We start from the raw sequence: 23,615 nt of genomic DNA on the forward strand, positions 1-23,615 counted from the left end.
GAAAGCCGCAGACCGTGATTTACAGTTTGCATTGGGTGATTGGGTTCTTTTGCGCTTTGAAAAGGCTAGACTCAAGAAGATGAAGGGTAAAGAGCGCTTATTCCCTAAATTGAGCATGCGTTATTATGGGCCTTTTCAGGTTTTGGAAAAGATTGGTGAGGTAACCTATCGTTTGAAGTTACCAGATCACTGGAGGATTCACAATGCTTTTCACGTGAGTCTTCTTAGACCTTTCCGTAGGGATGTGCCTGAGGATGTATTAGATGAGGCTCAGCCGGAAGTTGAAGAACTTGATGAGGTTCTGATTCCAGAGCAGATACTGGCACATAAAGAAAGGAAGGTACGAGGTAAAGTTTGCCGTCGCTATCTTGTGAAGTTCAAGAACTATTCACCGATGGATGCGAAGTGGATGGAGGAAGGTGACTTAACAGATTCACCTCAGGTTTTGCAGCTTTATCTCGATGCCTTTGAGTTAGAGCCGACTCTTGTTGTGGCTCATTCAGGTTCAGCAGAGCATGGGTCTGGAGCATTACCTGATGCTCAAGAGGGGGGGTAGCACCTCCACTCCCTTGATACATACAGGCTCAGATGACATCTAGAGGTCGCTTGGTGCAGTTTTTATCTCACCCGAAGGTACTGATGGCTGACAGTACATCTGTTTATGGAACTTCTATGATATATGTGTACTAGTCACATGGGATTTTGTGGATATGTATGGTTCACAGTGGTATACAACTTGGACTATTACTATGCCATTGGTTTGTAGTGAATGTTTGCTTAGAGAGATTGGGACGCTGACCTTGCCATATTGTATATTTCACTTTGGATATTTTGTTGTATCACTAGAATGCAATCGAGGACGCTTGCCATTTTTCAAGAGAGGGGTATGTCATGGCCCTGTGAAAATGGAACAGCACAAGTGTGGGCATGGTGGTTGCAGAGTCAGAATATTGAATGATTCACATGGGGGATGCCCGGACAGAGTTAAAGATGTATGGACATCCCTAGGTGTGAAGGGGGGGAACTAGAACATTAAACTTTTAATGTTTATTAAAGTTGCCCCTAGGCCTTAGTGGCCCCTAGGGACTTTAATAACTTTTAAAGTGGGAGGGACCCTAGGATTATTATGGAGAGGGGGCCACTCCACTTTTGGAGTGTGTGCTTCTCTCTCCCCTCTCTCTCTCTAGCTTTTGGAAAACGTGGAGATACATGCTAGTTCTCAAGCGTGGAAAAGCTGAGGAGAAGGAGTCGACTGCTGATTAGGGCTGTTGCTGCTGATTTCTGTGTGCTGTGTGCTGGAGCAGGCCGTACAGCAGCCGTACAGGTCTGTACGACAGCAGGTACTGCTGTGGACAGAGGTGGCGTTGAGCTGTGGAGCAGAGACAGGCTGCAACAGGCGGCTGCAGCTGCTAAACTCAGGCAGTACAGGCTGTACGACTGCAAGTACAGTTCTGTACTTCTGCAAGTACACTGTACGGCCAGATCAGGTGCAAGTACAGGTGCTGGGCATCACTGTTGCAGGCGGCGCAGGCAACCAGCATCAAAAACAGCAGGCGGCTACTACTGGCTGCGCAGGTACAGGTGTGTACAAGTGCTGGCTGCAGGCGGCGTATGCAAGGACAATTCCTGGCACGTATCCCGAGGCAGTACAGACCGGTGCAGGGCTGTTTTTCAGATCTGTACAGTCAAGTACAGCATATAGTTGGATGCAAGGAGGAGGGTACAGACAAGTACGTACATGCGTGTGAAGCAGGGTTGTGGAAACAAGTGCCTACAAGTACAGATTGGTACCGTTGCTTCCTCCAGTGCAAATACACGGGCTGATTTTGGTAAGCTCTGCATCTGTTCATCTATCTCTCTTTCTACTGCTTGATGTCTGTTGTTGCAGATTTGAGTTATCTGGCCCCTTGTGAGAGGAGGGGTATGGCAAATTGACAAGGGTTGAGACAGAGGTTGAACAGTACATGTATGTATGAGCTGAGATGTTGAATCATGTGCTTGAGTTATGCCAGATGTATGCTCATGGCTGCCCTGCTTAGTGGTCTTGGCTCATCAGAGGGAGGCACAGTGTGTTATTTTGAGACACAGATCTGTGTGCATGGATCCTCTGTGCTAAGAGGGATTGTGGGCCGTCAGATTGGACATACAGGTGTAATCTCTTGGCTGATTTTTGGTTGTACTCAGCCTTTCATACTTTTGGAATTGAATAAAGAAATACCGCAAGGGGCGCCAAGCTTTGGGACCAACAGGTGTCGCTTTGTTTTCAGATTTGGGCACTCTAGCTCCAATCTTTTCTGTTTTCATATCTAGACTTCAAGTGGACGGGTGACTGCTAGTCTACCGCACTCTGGTTTCTATCAGAGGCCGGTTTCACCAAGTGCCAGAACATACTACACCTGGGAGGAATGCTTCCCCCCTCTGCCATCGGGAACTATCTCCATCCTGCCCTCACTGTGAACTGGGATAGTGGACGTATCCCCAATAAGAATATGACCAAAAAGCCTGCAGAGATCATGTAAACCGGAACGGGAAGGAGTCATGTGCATGGAAGCACCACTATCGAGAATCCACTCCCAAGTATCCGTTGCAGAGAGTCCTCCAATCTCCTCCCTGCCTGAAGAAAATGAAACGTCGGTGTCCATCACCTCCAGGTACACAAAAGCCGGAGTCTTCATGATTGCTGCTGAGGAATCTTCACCCTTCTCGGTCTTCCGCTTGGGACACTACCTCCAATAGTGGCCTTTCTCACCACAATCATTACAGGTCCTCTCTACCTTCAGTTTCTCGCGGTCAGTGTCGGACTTCTTCTCAGAAGACTTCTCCGATGAAGCCTTCCCTTTGCCCGAGTTACGGCCTTTCGACCGTTGGCCAGTAAAGGCCTCCGAACCTCCACCCTGAGGAGGGTTCGTGAATCGTTCCTCCTGGTCCAGGACCATGGGCACAAGCTCCTCCCACGTGATGGTGCTGAGCCTGCCACTAGTAATCAAAGAGGAGTAAAATACTGAGTACGAAGAGGGCAAATGTGACAGCAACGTGATGGCCATGTCTTCTGACGATATCTCCTTCCCAGCCTGAAGAACTTCCTGCTGAAGAGCCTGCAGCTTGTTAATATGCTCCCGTATCGTCGACGACTTTGCAGGGCTCATAACCCGCATCTGTACTTCCAAGGAAATCCTCTTCATGGGCGATACCCTGTTGTAAAGTGAGGCCAAAAGCTACCATATACCTCTGGCCAGCGTCATATGCTTTACATGATTGATTACCTGCGGTGTGCAGTTGAGGAAAATAAACGAACGGACCCTGGCGCATTGACACAATCCCACAATTGTGTCTGGGCCTCCCGGTCCTTTCATGTTGACGGTAACTCCCCTTCCTCTACTTCCGGCCGTGGAACACCAACAACGACGAAATCGGCGAGGTCGTAGGACTCCAAAACAGATTCCATCATCACCTTCCATATGCCGTAGTTGCTCCCGTCCAACTGATGGTCCACCGGGAACGTGTGGAGTGTCGGAATCTTCACATGTCTCTCAGCCATCTCAAACAGATCTGCCATTGCGGGGATGTACTCTGAATAGGGTGGGTGGGTGCGAACAAAGAAGAACTAAAACCTGCAAGTGGCTGTCCAGCAAATCAGCCCGCCTTCCTCTTACTTCTCCTCTTCCCGAACAGTCCAAAACAGTCCACCAATCAGCCACAAAACAGTCCCCCTCTTGCTCACACAAATCCCAAGACCTATCTAGAGCCTAGGGCTCTGATACCATGTCAGAATATGCAGCGGAGATGATGACCAGATCTGGGAACACGAGAGAAAAAAACGCAGGCAGAAAAACAGCACAAGAGAGAGAGAGATGTAGGCGTGTAACTCTGCTCTGATATACACAAGAAGATCCCGAATATGATACAAAGAGTGGTATGGGGCTGGGGGCCTATATATATGCCCCCACATCAGCAGTCGGCCTGCTGTAGGGCAGCCGACTGGACACAAGAACCTCCACGACTGGATAATCACAGTCGGCCAACATCAGAATGGGTCGGCCAGCACCAGAAGAGTCCCACGACTCATGCACTGCAGTCGGCCATGTCACAGATGCAGTCGGCCAGGCTCAGGGTCCTCCTGCCACTACTAGACTGCCTCCCATGCCACAGAAAAATGGGAAAAAATAGGGGAAAAATACGGGGAGTGAGGAAAAATGATAAAACACCTGATGAGGGCGGGCACACCCACAACAAAGGCCCTGATGTATAAATCTAGACAGGAGATGACTTCTAACAGTTGTGTGGCTGAAAAGAGATACACCTTCATAATATAGTTGGGTGCATTCAAATAGACAAAAATAAGCCATTCCATAGGTCACATAGAACTGTTGAAGCATTAGGTAGCATCTTCAGGATATTCGTGGTTCGACACATGCACCTGTCCTAAAGGACAGGAGACAAATACTGAGCCTAAATATGTTCAACACTCTTTTCCTTGGATTTTCAAAAACATTAAGCCTCTTTCTACTCAACCATTCCCACAGACCCTACCAACCCCTTCATCAAACCCACAACCTCTCATTTGGAAACACATGCTTTGCCAACTGATGCTGTCAGTGATAAAACACTTATGTATAATAATGGAAAGACGTTCTTGTAAAAGGGCCCAGAATAAACTTCTTGTTATTTTTATTGGAGTAAAAAATAATGCCAATCAATAGCACTGATTTAAACTTGAGACATTAAGCTCGAGATAGAAAGATAAGTACCTTGAACTTGTGGGGCATAGAAATCGACCTTGACGCTGAATTTTTCCCACACGGATTGAAACAAGAGGTGCACACAAGCAACGCGCAAGCAACCCCAGCTCCTTCGCTTTAAAATGCTGCAAAGAAGAAAAAATCTCATCAGATCACAGCAGAGCACAATTAACAAAGAGAGAACAAACCTAAATAAACCAGTGGAGCTCTCTAAATGAACTGCAAGTAAAATGCATCTGCACGTGGCACTCACATGGGTGATGCATGTGACATTGGTGCAAATTGGGAGCATGGTACTGTGTGTGAGTAGCCGCCTTCTAGGCAAAGTGCGTGGCAGAGTATGGCCTGTTTTGGCAGCCCAATACGTGCCCGGAGATGCCCAGGACATGCACATAGTTGGAATACAAGTTGGGCACAATATGAACACAAGAAATAACCTGTTGGACAGCTTTTTCAGGGTCATAAAAGGGCTGGCCAACCTGAACCACCTATAAAAGGGTAGTTTGGAGTTCATTTTATTCATCTCATATCATCAGCGCGTGCACACATACAAGGTGAATACAACTGTTTGTTGCAGCCTCCCACCCTTATTGCAAGCAGCAACTGGAGATCATCTCAAAGTTGTGAATCAGTTATCTATGCATCAGTAGATATGTATGCATAACGAGGATCTTATCCAAGATCCAAGTTCATCATTGTAAATACTCATGTTTTGCAACATAAAGTAGATTAGGTCTCTCCTTGTCTTTTGTGCATTTTCAAGATAAGTTTGATAAGCTTTAATCTCTCATATGCTTAGCGTTAATCTACATTTTAGCCTTTCCGCTGCATCATTCGTGTGACAACCAAATTCTGCAAAAATTGGGCGTTGAAATGTGCATAACAGTGTCAAGACACCTCAAAGCATTGTCAACTACTAGCAAAAGTATCGGGTGTCCAAAGCTTGAGAGAGAGAGATATTAACGTCTTCAAAAGGCCAAAGTGACTGACCTATGAGACCAAAATAATTACATCAAGTCCATGTGATACAATGTCTGAGTTACATAAGAAAAGGAAATGCTAGGAACTAAAAATGAAACGCTAAAGCTGGTACTAGAACTGAGAGCGTATAGCTAATATATCCCTCCTCGGGAGCTCCTGCATGGTGCTCAAGGTGGTGGGACTGAGCTGGCGAGAGAAGGTCCTCCTATGGTGGGAGATGAAGGCCGCAATCTACCTAAAGTATTGGGGTCGTGGGCGAGGGCGTCATGCTTTGCAAAGCTCAGTGGCTCTGTCTAATCACACTCCTCTCGATCAGGTTCTAATTGCTGCCACCTGGGATTTGGGTGATAGGGTGGGGGTTGCTCTAGTGGTCTTTGCATAGGATCTAGATGGAGGGGGCATTGCTCTAGAAGTTTCTTCCTGGAAGAAGTCTGTAAGTGCCCTTGGCCATGGTCCCCTCGCTGCAGCTGGCCTGTGGTGTAATAGGGACTCTCTGTGTCTGTGGGGAGCTCCAAGGGAAAGAGTCCTAGGCATCTCTAATCATGGTAGTCCATGACCATAGAAAGTGGACCAAATCCATCACGAAAGAGACAATGGAATCTCCCCCTAACTCATAGAATATCGGGCACCTACATATGTAATGCTCCTCTATCTCAGCCTCTGTGTGACACAGCTCACATATCTGATCTGCTAGTGCAATCCTCACTAGTCCATACCTGGTTGTCTCTATCCACAGCTGATGGAAGGATGTATGGATCTAGCCAATTGCACACCTCATTCCAAAAGATAGGTGTGCATGCATGTATCTCGACTGTGTGATGAAGCCATCCTCTATCAAGTGAAGCATGTGGTCACGATAGAAGCTCATCTTTGTCCCCAGTCACCTTAAAGGGGAGAATGGCACCACTGCCATTCTGAAGGCCTCCCATCCCATCACCTTGAAGTGGTCGAGAGAAACCCTGGCATTCTCCCTTTCGTTCAAGGAAGAATGGAAGTGCTTCCAAACCTAATCCACAAATATTACTCTCTACCTAAAGCCCTTGGTGCGCCTTTAATAGACAAGCAACGAGTTTTCAAGTGAATTCCGTCCATTCCAGTGCTTGTGGCTCAAAGGTGATAATGTTGGGCGACCTCTGAGTCCTCTAAGTATCAAGCCTGATTTTAACCTCCCGGATCACTCTGTTCCACTCTGTGTGATAAAAGCGATCCTCTTAGCTCTATCAAGTGAAGCATGTGGTCACAGTAGAAGCTCATCTTCGTCCCCGGTGGTTGTGTGGGTAACCTTTGAGTCCTCTGAGTATCAAGCCTGATTATATCCTGTCGGATCACTTTGTTCCGCTCTGTGTGGCTGAGGTCGTAGGTGGGGGCCTCTATACTATATTGGAATGACAGCAAAGCATTTGCTTGCATGCCATGAAGTCCAAACTGAAACCAAACCCGGACAGAGAGAGAATCCAAGCTCTAAATATAGACACTCTTATGCCCACCCAACACACACAAATTGAACTGGAACAACAAAAGTGAAAGAAACAATATGAAACAGTGCACCACACTGAGCCCGAACAGCCGGCCCCCCTTAGGAATGAATCTATTCCACGAGAATCTTTACAGGTTACAAGATGGGTGCTTCTGCACCTGGACTAACCAAGAAAGACAACCTTTTGGCTCCACCAAAATACTCTCGAAGCCTGAGAACCTTCACCTGAGCCTGTAGATCACCAGAGAAGCTCAACCGGCTGAGAACAATAGCCCAAAAGCTCTGATCACTCCTGTATCTTCACACCTCTCTTGCCCAGAACTCTAGAAGGCTTTGCCCAGCCCCAAAAGAGAACCTGAAGGCTAATGCAAGACACAACAGAACCACCGGACAAGCCTCGGCAATTCCTCCACAACCCGGGACATCTCCGTAGACTTCTGCTTGACCTTGTAGAGAGAGAAACACCTGATGTCCAACCCATAGAGAGAGAACCACAAGTTGCCCTGCCCTCCAGAGAGAAAGCAACCACCATCCAGCCCTCTGTACCTGCTGTCCAGCCCTAGACAGAGAAAACAGCAGCTGTAGAGAGAAAACAACCCGACCAGCTCTGTAAAGACAGAGATAACAACCCGATCAGCTCTGTAGAGAGAGAAAACAAGTCGACCAGCTCCTATATGAGAGAAAACAAGTCAACCAGCTATGTAGAGAGAGAAAACAAGTTGACCAGCTCCTGTATGTGTGAGAGACAAGTCGACCAGTGATCCTTGAAAAAACAAGTCAGCCAGCCAAAAAATAGCCCCATGCCTGCTTCTTCTAGGCACTTCTGTCAGATATAGCCCCTTGTATGCAAAAAGTAGGCCACAGCCAAGAATAGCTGTAAAAGTGCCTTTTGCCCTTTTTGGATGCTTCTGGTGCAAGTAAACCATAGTCCCAACTTGTTGCACAAGTAAACTCAAAAAGTGGAGTGTCCAAGTCCTTATGGCCACCCTCCAAGTGTCACGGCTCCATAAACCAAGTCCATGCTCATGCATACTAGTCCCAGACAATGTCCACATGCTTGCACCAGACCAATGTCCACACACACGAGTCTCAAACCCTCAGCCCATACATGAAACTAAGTCTGTCCTTCAGAAAATAGTCCTTCGTTCATCTTGTAACCAAATATTTGAGCGAGGGAGTACCAAATGGTGACATTCCCCCCAACTGTATAAGCCTGATACCAATGGAATACTCTTCAATTATAGGAGATCCACTACCATTCAGTATAATCCGAGCATTAAAACCATAAGTCCAAATCCATTGTAACCATAGATGCTTGCCAGAGTTTCCTCTTTCCTAAATGTTCAGGGATCCAAAATCCTTCTGGAAACTTCCCAAAACATAAATACAAAGTGAACACCAGGGTAGTTAGTCCTAGGAAAACACACCATGTCATGCTGCATTTGCCACACATGTATTGTCATGTCAGGCTCCATATGCCACACATGTATTGTCATGTCAGTGGGCTAACACCAGAATCCTTCTTGGGGATCCATCCACCACATATAGGCATAAACTCCTCTTAGCATGTCGATGGGCTCACACCAGAGTCCTTCCTGGTGATCCATCCACATACATGCAAAAGGCATGTGCCATGCCATGATCAGTGTGAGAGTCCTTCCCCACAAAGACCAAGCGCAAGCGCACAAGAATCCTACCATGTCATGGTCAATGTGAGAGCTCTTCCCCACAAAGCCACCAAGACAAGCACAGGTTCACACAAGCCAAGGAAGCTCAACCGGCACACTGTAGTCCGAGACAGCTTATGGCTCTTTAGTAGACATAGTCATTCCTTGTAAAAGAGCCAACCATCGCGCACTCATTAATGACATGGCTTCCAATGCTACCATCCTATGTGTTCCTCGAAGTCTGCATACTTGTGTTGCATCTCCTTTGGACCATACCTTTCAAGGTCTCTACTAGGGGGAATGGATGCCTAAAACTATTCTTTTATGACTTGGAGCATCTACCACGGAGTTGGCCTTTTGTGGGATATATTCAATCACCTCACCACATTTTGGAAGGCCTCTCTAAAACAAGCCTCACACTCACTCCATTGTGCACTTGGAATAGTCTATAACCATTTTAATGCATGATAATCCATTTGGACAGTAAAGTCTCAGTCATAAAGAGAGTGCTTCCAATGCTTTAAAGCATGGACATTGCTAGGAGCTCTTTGTAATGAGGCACTATAGTTGCCTTCTGGGATTACTTGGAGATGTTGGAGAATCACACAAAAGCCATATAATTACCTCCTTTGACTTGTCCAAAGCACACTAACAAAATCCTAAACCATGAGATCTACCTGCTCCATCAAATCCTTATGTATTCTATATTGTCAAAATCGGTTTTCTCAAACCCATTATTTGGTGAGACGAATCCAGCTCAGCTTACAGCAAGAAGAACAGCAGATTTTGTAGAGATTGAGAGCTTGCTTGAAGTGGAACAAGCAACAGCACATATTCTCCACAGATTTTCACGAGCAATGTCGCCATCAACACTAGACAAATCATTCTAGTTTTAGATTGAAGATCCAAAGGCAAACCAGAATCATGGTTGTCACGGTACGAAAATACGATACCGTACGGGACATAGTAGTTAGGGAGTTGTTTGAAACAAGTTTCCTAAAATTTTCAAATGGGTTTCGTAAAATCAGCCCAAAGTTTCCTACAAGTTTCATACCTACAGGTTTTTGCATGTACAAAATTTCAAATATATACTATATAAAATATGTAAAAATAACACTAAATGCATAGAATACATGGAAACATCAATTTGAAGCCTACAGTCTTTGAATCACAAATAACAAAAACCATATAATCATCCATCATCAATGTCAAATGATCATGATTCAAAGACCATGGTCCACAATCCATGATCCATGATCCAATCATCCATCATTCCATGCCACAAAAAAAAAAAACATACATCACACTACATAGGTTAAAACTTATAAGTTTGAAGTGTTCATGTCACATGAATCATGATGAATCAACAGTCATGGCGCAATGCCCATAAACAATACAAAATAAATCAGCCTTGATGAGGGAAAGCAGAACATGGAAACCAAAAAAAAACTTTATCAAAAGAGTGTCACAAATTTCAACATTAGATTTGGGGCCAAAAAAATTTACTTGAAAAAAACACGTTTCCTACAAGGAAACGTTGAAACGTTTCCTTCCCTGTAGGAAACCCGTTTCCTAACTACTATGGTACAGGAATTTTGGTATGATATGAAATTTTGGGATACCGTACGATAACATACAGTTTTTTTGAAAAAAAAAACACTTAGGAACTTAGACATTTTCAATTTGGAAGGATAGACTCTAGAGAAGTTGTTTCAACCCAAAAAAAATATTGCAAGTTTAAAGTGACAAACAAAAGTACACAAGCATAGATAAATAATGACTTAGGATAGAGGTGCCATGTGCGCTAGTCGTGAGTACAAAAAAATTAAGTACAAAAAGAGGGCCAAGGCTAGAGCCTAAAGTCTAGGTAATAGAAAGAGACTAGACAAAGGTATCACCATCAGAGCTCTTGTTGAAATCATCCTCAGGAGAAGAGGACACATCGGCTTTGGCGTTCGCCGATTCTCGCTCATCCCACTCATTCCACATTGTTGAGACCACTGTTTAGCAAAGGGGAGATTTCACATCATAGAGACACTCCAAGAGAAGCCACATGTAGGCGAAGCGTGTGGATAAAGGCTTCTTCAACTCCAGCTTGCTATGTATTGGAGGTGGCATTTCTCGTAGCTACTCTCGAGTTATCGCATGACTAGAAGTTGTGGTGGATTATCCCATATGCAAGAGCATGGGAAGTCGAAGAGCCATAAATAGGATGTGGTGGCACCTTTTCATAGATATCTCTTCCAGCCGGGTTTTTTGAGGGAGCAACGGCTAGGAAATGGGAGCCCAGTCACCGATGTTGCTCAGTGCCCTAGGGTGATGTGCGTGCTGCTGCAGCGTGACTATGTTCGCGGAACATGGCAAGCACCTTCACCTTTGTTGTGACAATCGATGTAGCTTTGGCCATTACTCCCTTCATCCACACTAACTTGCCCATATCTTCCATGAGCAAGTCAATGCAATGGGAGCCACAAGGCGTCCACACTACCCCATCAGAGCTCTTGTTGAAATCGTCCTCAAGAGAAGAGGTTGAAATCATCCTCAGGAGAAGAGGACATGTCGGCTTTGGCCTCCGCCAATTCTCGCTCATCCCACTCATTCCACATTGTTAAGACCATTGTTTGGCAAAGGGGAGATTTCACATCGTAGAGGCGCTCCAAGAGAAGCCACATGTAGGCGAAGCGTGTGGATAAAGACTTCTTCAACTCCAACTTGCCGTGCTCGTGGAACATGGCAAGCACCTTCACCTTTGTTGTGAAGAAGGTGACAATAGAGGTAGCTTCGGCCATTACTTCCTTCATCCACACTAACTTTGCTCATATATACTAAACTTTAAACTTTAAAGACTTACGTGCAATTTGAAACTTACCTCCATGATGGCTTGCTTAATATGGCGATATATAAATGCGTCCGAGGTTTTCCTCCTCTAAGCCCAGCGGAGCATGGAGTGACAGACTCAAACCATGTGTCCAAGAGATAAAGATATAGAGACAAGGGAGAGAGAGAAGGGAATAGAGATCTTGCATAATACACCACAACAAGCTCCGCCCCTTTTCAGGAATTTATTCAAAAACAATCCACGGCCACGCTGGCCAAGATCAATACAATTAATGAATCCAAAACAAATAAATATACCGATGCAAGATATCCAAGTCGATGTCGATGTCGATGTCGAGGCACAAGATCTCTAATGCCGAGCACACCACGAGGATGACCCACAAGAATCTCTCACCGGGCTAGTACTAGATCCAATACCCAAATCCAATGAATCCAAGTCCAAGTCCCAATCCAATGTCCAAATCCAAGTTCATATCCAAGTCCAAGTCCAAGTCCAAGTCCATATCCATATTCTAGTCCAAGTTCATATCCAAGTCCAAGTTCCAGATCCAAATCCAAGTCCAAGTCCAAGTCTAGGAAACACTCGCTCATCCCATGAGTAATCTCCAGAACTCCTATAGCCTTGTCGATGAAGAAAACCATGGAAAAGCTCTTTCTGGAAAGAAAATTGATATAAAACCTATTTTAACAGTTTTCGCGCAATAAAAACCTCCAAAAAGCAATTTTTAGGGTTTTTGGAGCAGTTTTAGGGTTTTTGAAATTTTTAGGGTATTCTGAAATTTTCTATCCGTACATGTCCGTATGGTTCTGTACGGCTATACGGATCCGTACAATCATATGGACATATGATGACGTGGCACTACAGCCGATAAAGATGCTCTGAAATCAGCAAGCAGCGATGATAAACTCCATGATTTGGTTCATAGATGATGATGGAGAAGATGATCTCCACGCTTCAACAAAGATGGCAATGCGATGAATAGATTCTTCTTCAACTTGATGCTCAAGAGAGGCTCATGTTTCTTTTATACTTGGGAAAGCATTGCTTTTTGCCAAAAAGTGATGCTTTTGCCTTTTACTTTGCTTTTGGTCTTTTTATTAGTAAAATATTACTCAACTTTAGTCAAAAGTTCTTGTTTTGCTTTTCTAGCTTCTAGGCCTTGCTTTTTGGCCCTGGAGTTGCTTTTTGAAAAAGCGGCTTTTAGCTTTTTGGTCTAGCTTAGCCTCCTCTTTCCAATGGTGCCGTTGGCTCGTGGTCAACCTTATTTGACTTTTTGTTTTTTTTCATGTTTTTTGACCAAGAATGGTGCTTTTTGTTAATCAAACCTTATGGACCCTGTCCCCATGTCTTCTTCCACCTATCTAGTGTTCGGGCATGGGTTTCATCATGTGAAATAGAGCTAGGAGAGCCAAATAGTTACATCCCCTCCCTCTTATATCGCAGTTGTCCTCTGTCAAAAGTGTGCAGCGAGCGGAAAGCGTGAGACATAGGCACAGAGAGAAAGAAAACAAATCTGCATAATGAAGAAGAAGTAATGATACAATCAGCCCTGTGCAAGGGGTAGTCCCTATAAGTGCAAGCATGATGAGCAACTCCCCTAAGGGAAGACCCGAGCCTGGAAGCCCCTGTCAAGGTGTCTCCAAGTGAATAAGAGCATGGCCTTATATAGCTCCTTGTGGAGCTAGCCGACTGGCTCTAGAAAAAGATCCACGACTGGACAAAAACAAACATGTGATAATGGGTGGCCAACCCTATAACCAAGGGCCTGAACATGAGAAAAAAATAAGGTGTTGCCTGGGAAAAATCTGGGCACCCCTGATACACAACTTGGGCACACTACCATGGGATGAATAATGCTAACATCCCCTCTCAGATCCTGGGAGAGAAACCGGTCCAAGGAGCTGGAAAAGGAAACCTCCAAAGCAAGTCGAGAAGTCGATCTGCTCCCGCCTCTGCCACGTACTCCAAGAAACTTCTCCCGATCCAGAAGTCCAGCAAAATCCAGAAAATGAACCACCAGATGTCCATATCTCCAACCCGATCTATATCACACCAGTCCACACAATGTGCTCCCTCTTCAGCCCAAGAAAGAATGTCATCTGACTCTCTACCTCCAAGAAAAAATCTGCTCCTTAGAGAACACCGCCAAACTGTCTCCCTGTTGGCACCCCCTCTAGGCACCCTAGAGGCCCACAATGTCTACATCAGCCCTGGTACTCAAGCCTCCAACTCTGAGCTTGTTGAGCACCAATCTCCAAATACAAGGTTTCCGGATCTCCATGTATCCCTCGGTCCAAGAATGCCTCTCTGTCCTGCTAACACTCCAAGTGGCCTGACCTTTAAAACCTGTATCCATAACTCGTCGTCGTGTCATGGGACTACTACTCACACACCCCTATGAGTCACCCAATCACAGGGCAACACCCCCTGAGCTCTTTGCTGTTAACTATGGCACTGAGCTCAAGAAAGCTCTCCTGCCAAAACCTGACACCCCCAGCTGGCAAGCTCCCAACCAACTAGTCACGTGTCCATGTGGAACCAAACATCCACAACTCATCATCCCAAAGCACAATCTGATGTTAATCATCTGCTCCAAACTGCTGCTCCATTGGTACCTACCTGTGCCCAATGAACCTGTACACCTGGCATGCATCTTGTTCCCATCCTGCAACTGAGCAAGTACCTATGAACCTTGACAACAGCTCTCGTCACCCAGTGACCTAGCCTGCCTCTGCATGAATGTCGATATCAACCTGTACACCAAGCTCCCAAATCAATGCTCATCCTAGGGATGAAGACTCTTGTGCCTGTACCCTATAATCCAGAAGGCCATCTGCCTAGGGAATAGGAGTGGCTCAAGTAACCACATCCCCCTCTTAAGGTGAACACCCTGAGAACCTAAAGGAAACACCTATACACCAGCAAAACTATGCTGAACTGGCACAAACTCATAGACCCCCTCTGCTGTCGAGAAAGGACTAACTGTCTTACACACACACCTCGAGGATGTGAATCCAAGTGTGCACCCATGAATCTGAAAACTCTGACAAAGCAAAGATTGACCAAGCAAGGGCTCAAGGCCATGTGGGAAGGCACCATTCCGGAAAAGAACACCTACCTCCACTGCCTCCAGAAACGCAGATGAGACAATGCCAAAACAACGCTGCTGTAAACAGCCGGCAGCACGTGTACCAAGAAGAAGAGAGGGAGGAGGAAAGCACAGCACCTTTAGCACCTCCTCTGGGGGAAAACGCAGCCATAGGTATCTCCCCTGCTTGCTGCCCCATCTCTGCAGAAAACGCAGCCACAGGTATCTCCCCTGCTTGCTGCCCCAACTCTGCAGAAAACGCAGCCAAAGGTATCTCCTTCAGCCACCTAGACAAGGCCAAAACAGTCCCTCCTCCTCTGCAACCAGCAGTATAGAAAAATGCAGAAATCCTCCTCTCAGAAAAAATGCCAAAACACCTTTTGTAGAAGAGCCTCAACCCGGTGCTCTGATACCATGTCAAAAGTCCGTGGCGTAAAGCATGAGACATAGGCACAGAGAGAAAGAAAACAAATCTGCATAATGAAGAAGAAGCAATGATACAATCAGCCCTGTGCAAGGAGTGGTCCCCGTAAGTGCGGGCATGATAAGCAACTCCCCTGAGGGAGGACCCGGGCCCGGAAGCCCTTGTCAAGGTGTCTCCAAGTGAATAAGAGCATGGCCTTATATAGCTCCTTGTGGAGCTGGCCGACTGGCTCTAGAAAAAGACCCATGACTAGACAAAAACAAACATGTGATAATGGGTGGACAACGGTCAACCCTACAACCAAGGCCTGAACATGAGTAAAAAAATAAGGTGTTGCCCGGGAAAAATCTGGGCACCCCTGATACGCAACTTGGGCACACTACCAGGAGATGAATAATGCTAACATCCTCAACTGCGGACTGCAAGTGTTCCAAGCATATCCATATGTTCCATCTATATCCATGTGTTGCACGTACATCAAGTACTTCCATATGTTTTCAAGGTATTAGCCCCATCTAGTGAGATTGTGCATCTGGTCTTTCCCATATATGTGGTGCCTTCTGCTCGTCTGGCAACATCTCTATGCCTTTTCTTTGACCAATGTCCTTGTTCTTGATGGTACATCTTCATGGCCTGTCACGTGTTAGATATAAATGCATACTCACCTTCTACAAAAACTAGACACAAGCTAGTCAACAAACAAGTATGCATCATTCGCGTCTACACCTGTATTCCAAGTATTGGCCAGGTAGTCTAGAGCCTAGTGGACTATTACATGCCATAAATCCAAGCATTTCTTTGCTACAGCTGGCCGACCAGCTCCTTCCCACATATATATAGGTGGCTTGGCTTAGCATCATTATCATCTCATTTTTCAGCTTTTGCAGTGATAGGCAGCATCTACGAGACCTCCCTCATACTGCTCCACATGTACTACCTTTTCTGGTGATATTCAGCAGTGATCTTCTTTTCTCCTTTATGCTTGCTATCCATATAGAGTGTTGTACAGTTCTTGCAGCATTTCTAAGTGGGTATCTCAGCATAGTACCCATTCTTTCAAGCACTATGTGAGCGTTTGCTGGCGGAGGCTGTGCTGCTAGCGGGTGAAGACTGGAGGCAACGGCAAACAGCGCAACTAACGACGCAAAGGAAGCACAAAGAGACGGACAGCGACGGCGCTCTGCTGCTACCGGAGGCGGCGCTATACACAGTGTAGCGCAACAGCAAAATAGAGGCGTTGTAGGTGGCGGCTATCGTGCTGAGGCAGCGCTTAGACAGAGGCAACAAGGTGGCGCAAGCAAAGGCAGCACACAGTCGGCGCACAGAGGACGGAGCAGCGATGGAGGTTGGCACTACAAGGAAGGCTGCCGCCGGCGGAGGTGGAGGAGATGGGTGGTGTGAGGAAGTAGAGAGGGAGGATGATGATGATGCCTCTCAAAGTTCTCTTGCTCTCCTCAAGGCTTATTTTCCACCAAGGTATTAGCTCCAAAAAATTCTCTATGCTCTTCCATGGAGGTACAAACTTCTTATATACTTGATGGGGGACCATGCTTTTGCCTTGCCCTGCTTTTGTTTTATTTTCTTGCTTTTGCTTTGCCTCCTTGCTTTTGTTTTTATTAAATATTAATAATAATATTCAAAGTTCTTAATTTGCTTTGACAATCTTCAGGGCCTTGCTTTTTGGCCTTGAAACAACTTTTTGAAAAAGCGGCCTTTAGCTTTTTGATCCAGTTTGATGTCCTCTTTTCAACGGTGCCCTCAACTTTTTGGTCAACAAAGTTTAACTTTCGCTTTTTCCTGCTTTTTGACCAAGACTGATGCTTTTTCCAATCCCAACTTTTGGTTCCCATGTGTCCATTATCATGTCCATGTGTCCGGGCATGAGTTCTATCATGTGAAAAGAGCTTGGAGGACCAAATAGTTACATTCCCTCCCTCTTACATCACAATCGTCCTCAACTGTGGCATGCATATAATCGTGGTACTAGCCCCATCTGGTCTTTCCTCATATATGTGGTGTCTTCTGCTCCTCTAGCAACATCCTTTATGCCTTTCTTTGACCGAAGTCCTTGTTCTTGATGGTATATATTCTTGATAGCCTGTAACATGGGTTAGATATAATAACCTTCTAGAAAAACTAGACACAAGCTAGTCAACAAACAAGTATGCATCATTCGTGTCTAGTGGGTATTCCAGGTACTGGCCAGGTAGTCTGGAGCCCAATGGACTATCACATGCCATAAATCCAAGCATTGTCCATGCATCAAAAACAGCACACAAAGTCAAAGAAATTCAAACATACATCATAATGCAAGGCACAAGTAATGATCCTCCTGTTCATGGATTGTCCTGTTTGGTTTCATCGACACCGTGCTGTCACTAGGACCACTCAGTCTACCCCATAGAAACATGAAACATTTCGTCGTTTTGAAGGTTTCATTTCATTTCGTCTGTTTTGGACGAAATGCAAAGGTTTCGAAATGACACTTCTTATAAACACATACCAAATTTATAACATAGCCAACAGAAAGATAAAGATGTATTTTTTGGGACTAGTGGATATGAAATTCGTGATTTTGGGAGTAGGTTTTTGGTATTTTCAAAATTTGGGCAAGAAAAGGAGAGAAAGAGAGGAGGAAAGAAACATGTTGGAAGGGAAGAGGGAGGTGAGAAGAAAAGGAGAGAGAGTTGGAAGACAAGAAAAGGAGAGAAAGAGGAGGAGGGAAGAGGAGGGGTGGACCGCGGAGGAGAAGAGAGGAAGAGGAAGAGGAGGCGTGGAGAAGAAGAAGTGAAGGAGCGAAAAGGAGGAGTGGACAAGGAGAAGAGGTGGAGCAACAAGTTGTGGGCGAGAAGAAGCGTCGGATGCGTGAAGTGGCAAATGGGCAGCAAACAAGGACGGAAACGACGGCAAAAATTGCATTTGCAAAAAAAAACCTTCCGCCCCTTTTTTTGACCTCACTTCACATTTGGGCGAAACACCGTTTCGATGGGCAGGTTTCGTTTTGTTTCGGAACATTTCGTGCCGTTTCGAGAGGGCAAAACGGGTTTTTATGTTACTATGGTCTACCCTCAAGGCCATCTAGTCACCATGACCGCCTGAGAGTTCATCAATAGTCATTTGGGCCATTTGGTCGTATTGACTGTCACGTGCACACCAGTCAGGTGTACAGTGACATGGCATCATTACGGCATCATTAGCATCATCAGATTCATCAGATATTTAATCAGCATTTATTCAGGCATTTTTATGCATTTTTGGGACAGCCGACTAGCATTTATGCTATGATTGGCATTATTTATGCAGTCGTGGACATATAGCAGCTGGCCGACTGTAGCAATACTGGCCAACCAGCATCAGTACCCACCTATAAAGGGAAACGCTTCCTCATCAGCAGGAGCATGCGTTTTCAGCCTTCATCCCAGTATTCAGCATTCCCAAACGCATCATAGAAGCATTCAGTCATCAGCAGGCTCATCAGAGTGAAGCGCATCATCCTTTGGATCATCTGGCGTTTCAACATATCAGCCTCAGCACCATAATCAGCAAACGCAGCCTCCTCTGGAGCATCATGCGTTTCAGCCATCATCATCAGTTAACGCATCCCATCAGCATCTTCATCAGTAACGCATCTTCATCAGTATTCATCTGCAGCAAACGCAGCCCCATTCAGTTCAGTCCAGCCCATCAGTGCTGCGTTTCATTATCAGGTTAGCATTCAGCTTCTGTTCCAAAGCCTCCCTTCAGTGTTTCCTTCCCAGGAGACAAGGGAAAGAGTGGACAGCAGTTCAGCCCGCATTTCCAGCACATAGTCAGCATATTCAGCTTTACAGATCCATTTGGATCATCATTGTAACCGCATTCATTCATTTAATATAGCTGCACTGCATTGACACATACTTGTCTGTCTCTTTGTCTATCTCTTAAACATCATTAAGTGCAGTTTAGTTAGACTAATCATCATTGTAACCGCATTCATTCATTTAATATAGCTGCACTGCATTGACACATACTTGTCTGTCTCTTTGTCTATCTCTTAAACATCATTAAGTGCAGTTTAGTTAGACTAAGGTTGTGATTACTACGGTCACCATCCCTCTCATGTCACATTTTTTTAATGTGACATGAGAGGGATGGTGACCGTAGTAATCACAACCTTAGTCTAACTAAACTGCACTTAATGATGTTTAAGAGATAGACAAAGAGACAGACAAGTATGTGTCAATGCAGTGCAGCTATATTAAATGAATGAATGCGGTTACAATGATGATCCAAATGGATCTGTAAAGCTGAATATGCTGACTATGTGCTGGAAATGCGGGCTGAACTGCTGTCCACTCTTTCCCTTGTCTCCTGGGAAGGAAACACTGAAGGGAGGCTTTGGAACAGAAGCTGAATGCTAACCTGATAATGAAACGCAGCACTGATGGGCTGGACTGAACTGAATGGGGCTGCGTTTGCTGCAGATGAATACTGATGAAGATGCGTTACTGATGAAGATGCTGATGGGATGCGTTAACTGATGATGATGGCTGAAACGCATGATGCTCCAGAGGAGGCTGCGTTTGCTGATTATGGTGCTGAGGCTGATATGCTGAAACGCCAGATGATCCAAAGGATGATGCGCTTCACTCTGATGAGCCTGCTGATGACTGAATGCTTCTATGATGCGTTTGGGAATGCTGAATACTGGGATGAAGGCTGAAAACGCATGCTCCTGCTGATGAGGAAGCGTTTCCCTTTATAGGTGGGTACTGATGCTGGTCGGCCAGTATTGCTACAGTCGGCCAGCTGCTATATGTCCACGACTGCATAAATAATGCCAATCATAGCATAAATGCTAGTCGGCTGTCCCAAAAATGCATAAAAATGCCTGAATAAATGCTGATTAAATATCTGATGAATCTGATGATGCTAATGATGCCGTAATGATGCCATGTCACTGTACACCTGACTGGTGTGCACGTGACATTGACCGCCCAACTATGAAATCCAATACAATCATCTGGGCTATCTGGTCGTATTGACCACCCGACCATGAAATCCAATACAGTCATCTGGGCCATCTGGTCGCAATGACCGTCCGACTGCAAAGTCCAATATGTCTGGCATCGTTGCCGTCCAATGGGTCTTCTAGCATCATTGCCTCCCATTTATAAATCTTTCTCCTTGGGCTTTCGGACATCGTTGTTGTAAGCCCAACGAGGCGTGCAGTGACAGACTCAACCACGTGTCCAAGAGATAAAGATATAGAGAGAGAGAGACAGGGGAGAGAGAGAAGAGAATAGGGATCTTGCACAGTACACCACATTGAGCGGGGAACAAGCCCCGTCCCCTTTCAAGAATTTATTCAAGAACAATCCACGAGCACGCTGGACAGGATCAATACAATCAATGAATACAAATCAAACACATATGCTAATGTAGAATATCCAAGTCGATATCGATGTCCAGGCATGAGATCTCTGATGCCGAGCACACCACAGGGATGACCCACAAATCTCTCTCACCGGGCTAGTACCAGATCCAATATCCAAATCCAAATCCAATGAATCCAAATCCAAATCCAAGTCAAAGTCCAAGTCCAGATCCAAGTCCAAGTCTAAGTCCAAATCCAAGCTCCGTGTCTAAGCTCTATGTTCCATGTTCATGTCCAAGCTTCATGCCCAAGCTCTATGTCCAAGTTCTTCATGTCTACTCAAGTTCAAGCTTCCATGTCCAAGCTCAAAATCCACTCGCTCATCCCATGAATAATCTCCACAACTCCTATAGCCTTGTCGATGATGAAAATCCTAGAAAAGCTCTTTCTGGCAAGAAAATTGATATAAAACCTGTTTTAATGGTTTTCGGGCGATAAAAACCTCCAAAAAGCAGTCTTTAGGGTTTTTGGAGCAATTTTAGGGTTTTTGAAATTTCTGTCCGTACATGTCCGTGCAGCTCAGTACACGCATCCGTATCGCCCATGCATATGCCCATACAAGTCTAGGGCTAACCGTACATCTGAAAAGCAAGTTGGAGAAGGTGTTGATGGTCAGGAAGAAGCTCTCCATGATCATAATGATGCCCACACACTCCACAATCTCCTTCATGATGCTACAAGAGAGGTTGAAGCCTTTTTATACTTGAAAAGGGCTCTGCTTTTTGCCAAAAGCGTGTCCATGCTTTTGCTTTGCCTTTTTATGCTTTGCTTTTTCCTTTTTGCCTTTTCTTTTGCTCTTTTTACTTTTATTAATAAAATATTACGCAACTTTTGGTGCTTTGCTTTTCTAGCTTTAAGGCCTTGCTTTTGGCCTTAGAGCTGCTTTTTGAGAAAGCGTCTTTTAGCTTTTTGGTCCGGCTTGGTGTCCTCTTTCCAATGGTGCCCTTGGCTCGTGGTCAACCATGTGCTTTTCAACCAAGAATGGTGCTTTTTCTTAATCAAACCTTATGGACCCTGTCCCCATGTCTTCTTCCACCTATCTCGTGTCCGGGCATGGGTTTCATCACGTGAAACCCAAATAGTTACAGTTGCCACCCAAACTACAGTATATCCAATCAAGACCATTACATAAGCAAGATAATGATCAATTCCATTTCAGTATAAATATATACAATGAAGAGGACTAGAGGTACAATCCCTCCCTCTTAAATCTGTCTTGATCACAAGACGTTTCGAGCCTATACTTCAAATACATCTGGACCAACTGCTTCCTCATAAACTCGAAGAATATATGGGTAGTCCTTGAAGTACTCTTCTGGCATTCATTTCGCATCCATAGGCGAATAGTTCTTAAACTTCAAGAGGAATTTCCTGACCACTATCCTTCCTCTTTTTCTCACGGAATGGAATACAATCTGTTCCGGTTGTAATATTTCTTCTTGTTCTGCCACTTCTGGTGGATCCTCCAATATAGGCTCCTCTGGGGGTAGTCTTGTATATGGCTTCAATAAACTGACATGGTGTAAACCGGCCTCGGTCTTCAGACGAAACCAAAGGGCGGTGCAAAAACAAACTTGCACGCAAAACACTTCAACACCTTTGAAGACCTAGAAAAGGAAAACAAACAAGGGGAGCTAGAGTGCTCCTGCAAACAGTACACGACACCGATTGGCCCCAAAACGCAGTGGCGCCCCTTGCGGTATTTCTTTAATTGATTATAAGAGAGCTTTGACTACAATAAGGCTGGAAACTCAGCCATCACAGTAGAACTCCTGAGGCCTGCAAAGACCCTGCATCATGGCTTCTTGTCCACTCGGCATCCCAAACAAGTCCAGCCATTGTTCACATCAAAAGACTCTTTCACATGAGTCCTGCATACAGAAGCTTTCTCCCATGATCAGGGCTGCCACAACCATCCATAGCCTCTCACCCTATGAACATCATCACGCCCTGACACATCCAGTGCTCCTACATCACAACAAAGACTCCAAACTATTTTCCCAAAGAGAACTCGCATCACAACAAAGCATACCATACAATCGACACACTTGTACCAACCCTCTCTGCCTTCCAAGGGTATTATCCATCTCAGTCATGGATTCCCAAACCCCTGTCCAATCAGCAACAAGGCTGTACCAAACATGTGTCCATTCCTGTACCCTCTGTGACCTATCTCCTGGCCAAACCAAAAACATGTTTCCACAAGAAACCTATGACCTGTTTCCACATGAAACCCTTAGGCCTGTTTCCCTTTGAAACATTTGTCATGTTTCCATACAAATCCATTCACAGCACCATTCAAAAACACTACCAACAACGGCATACATCCAGTTACATGTTCCCTCATGAAACATCTGGAAACAGAGAGATGCCCATAACTGTATGTCCCTCTGTTCCTTTCCAGCAAGAAGAAAACAATTTGCTCCATGAACATGCAGCCAAGCGAGCTTGCATCACTCCCATGCCAAGAAACACATCCAAGTGACCTGTACTTGTAGCCGAAAACCCAAGCACATAGCTGAATTTGCAGCCAACCAAAAACAGTCCATATAAAGTCCTTGGAACCCACTCTCCAAGCTGCCAAACCCCTCCTCCCAAAAGAGAGAGAGAGAGAGAGAGAAAAGCACACAGCCCGACGCTCCCTGCTGTCCAGTCTTGCCAGTCCTCAAAGAGAGAGAAAGCGTGCTCAAGCCAGCCCCGCCTCCTAGTAAAAAAGAGAGACATGGCAGTTCAGCCCGCCGGTTTGTTGCACAAAAGAAAGGGCCCTATGTGTGTTGCTACCCGACTTGTAGCAAGCGAGGGGGAGAGAAGCCTGTGGATGAGCCTGCTGTCCAGCTGGACTCTGCGCTCCTTGCTCAGTTCTCTTTTTCCTACAGCCCAGCCCACCAACTCCCTCATGAGAAAGAAGAAGAAGAAGGCGTGTACATATTGTTCTGCCCCGCCTGCTTTTCACCAAGAGGCCTCTCTCTACAGCCGCCACCCCC

At 45.4% G+C, this 23,615-nt stretch overlaps 1 protein-coding gene across 1 annotated transcript in view; it reads right to left on the reverse strand.

Moving 5' to 3' along the window:
- LOC147633036 (uncharacterized) overlaps positions 1-23,615 on the reverse strand; it is a 46,906-nt gene that overhangs the window by 18,579 nt on the left and 4,712 nt on the right. Inside the window, exon 2 of the mRNA XM_086806035.1 lies at positions 4,749-4,864. Within this exon, the coding sequence (XP_086662161.1) occupies positions 4,749-4,864 (116 nt within the window). The remainder of the gene's footprint in view (positions 1-4,748; positions 4,865-23,615) is intronic.

The sequence above is a fragment of the Cibotium barometz genome, chromosome 12, assembly GCF_041138505.1.
Source record: "Cibotium barometz isolate CiBa-2024 chromosome 12, ASM4113850v1, whole genome shotgun sequence".
In the NCBI taxonomy this organism is placed as follows: domain Eukaryota; kingdom Viridiplantae; phylum Streptophyta; class Polypodiopsida; order Cyatheales; family Cibotiaceae; genus Cibotium; species Cibotium barometz.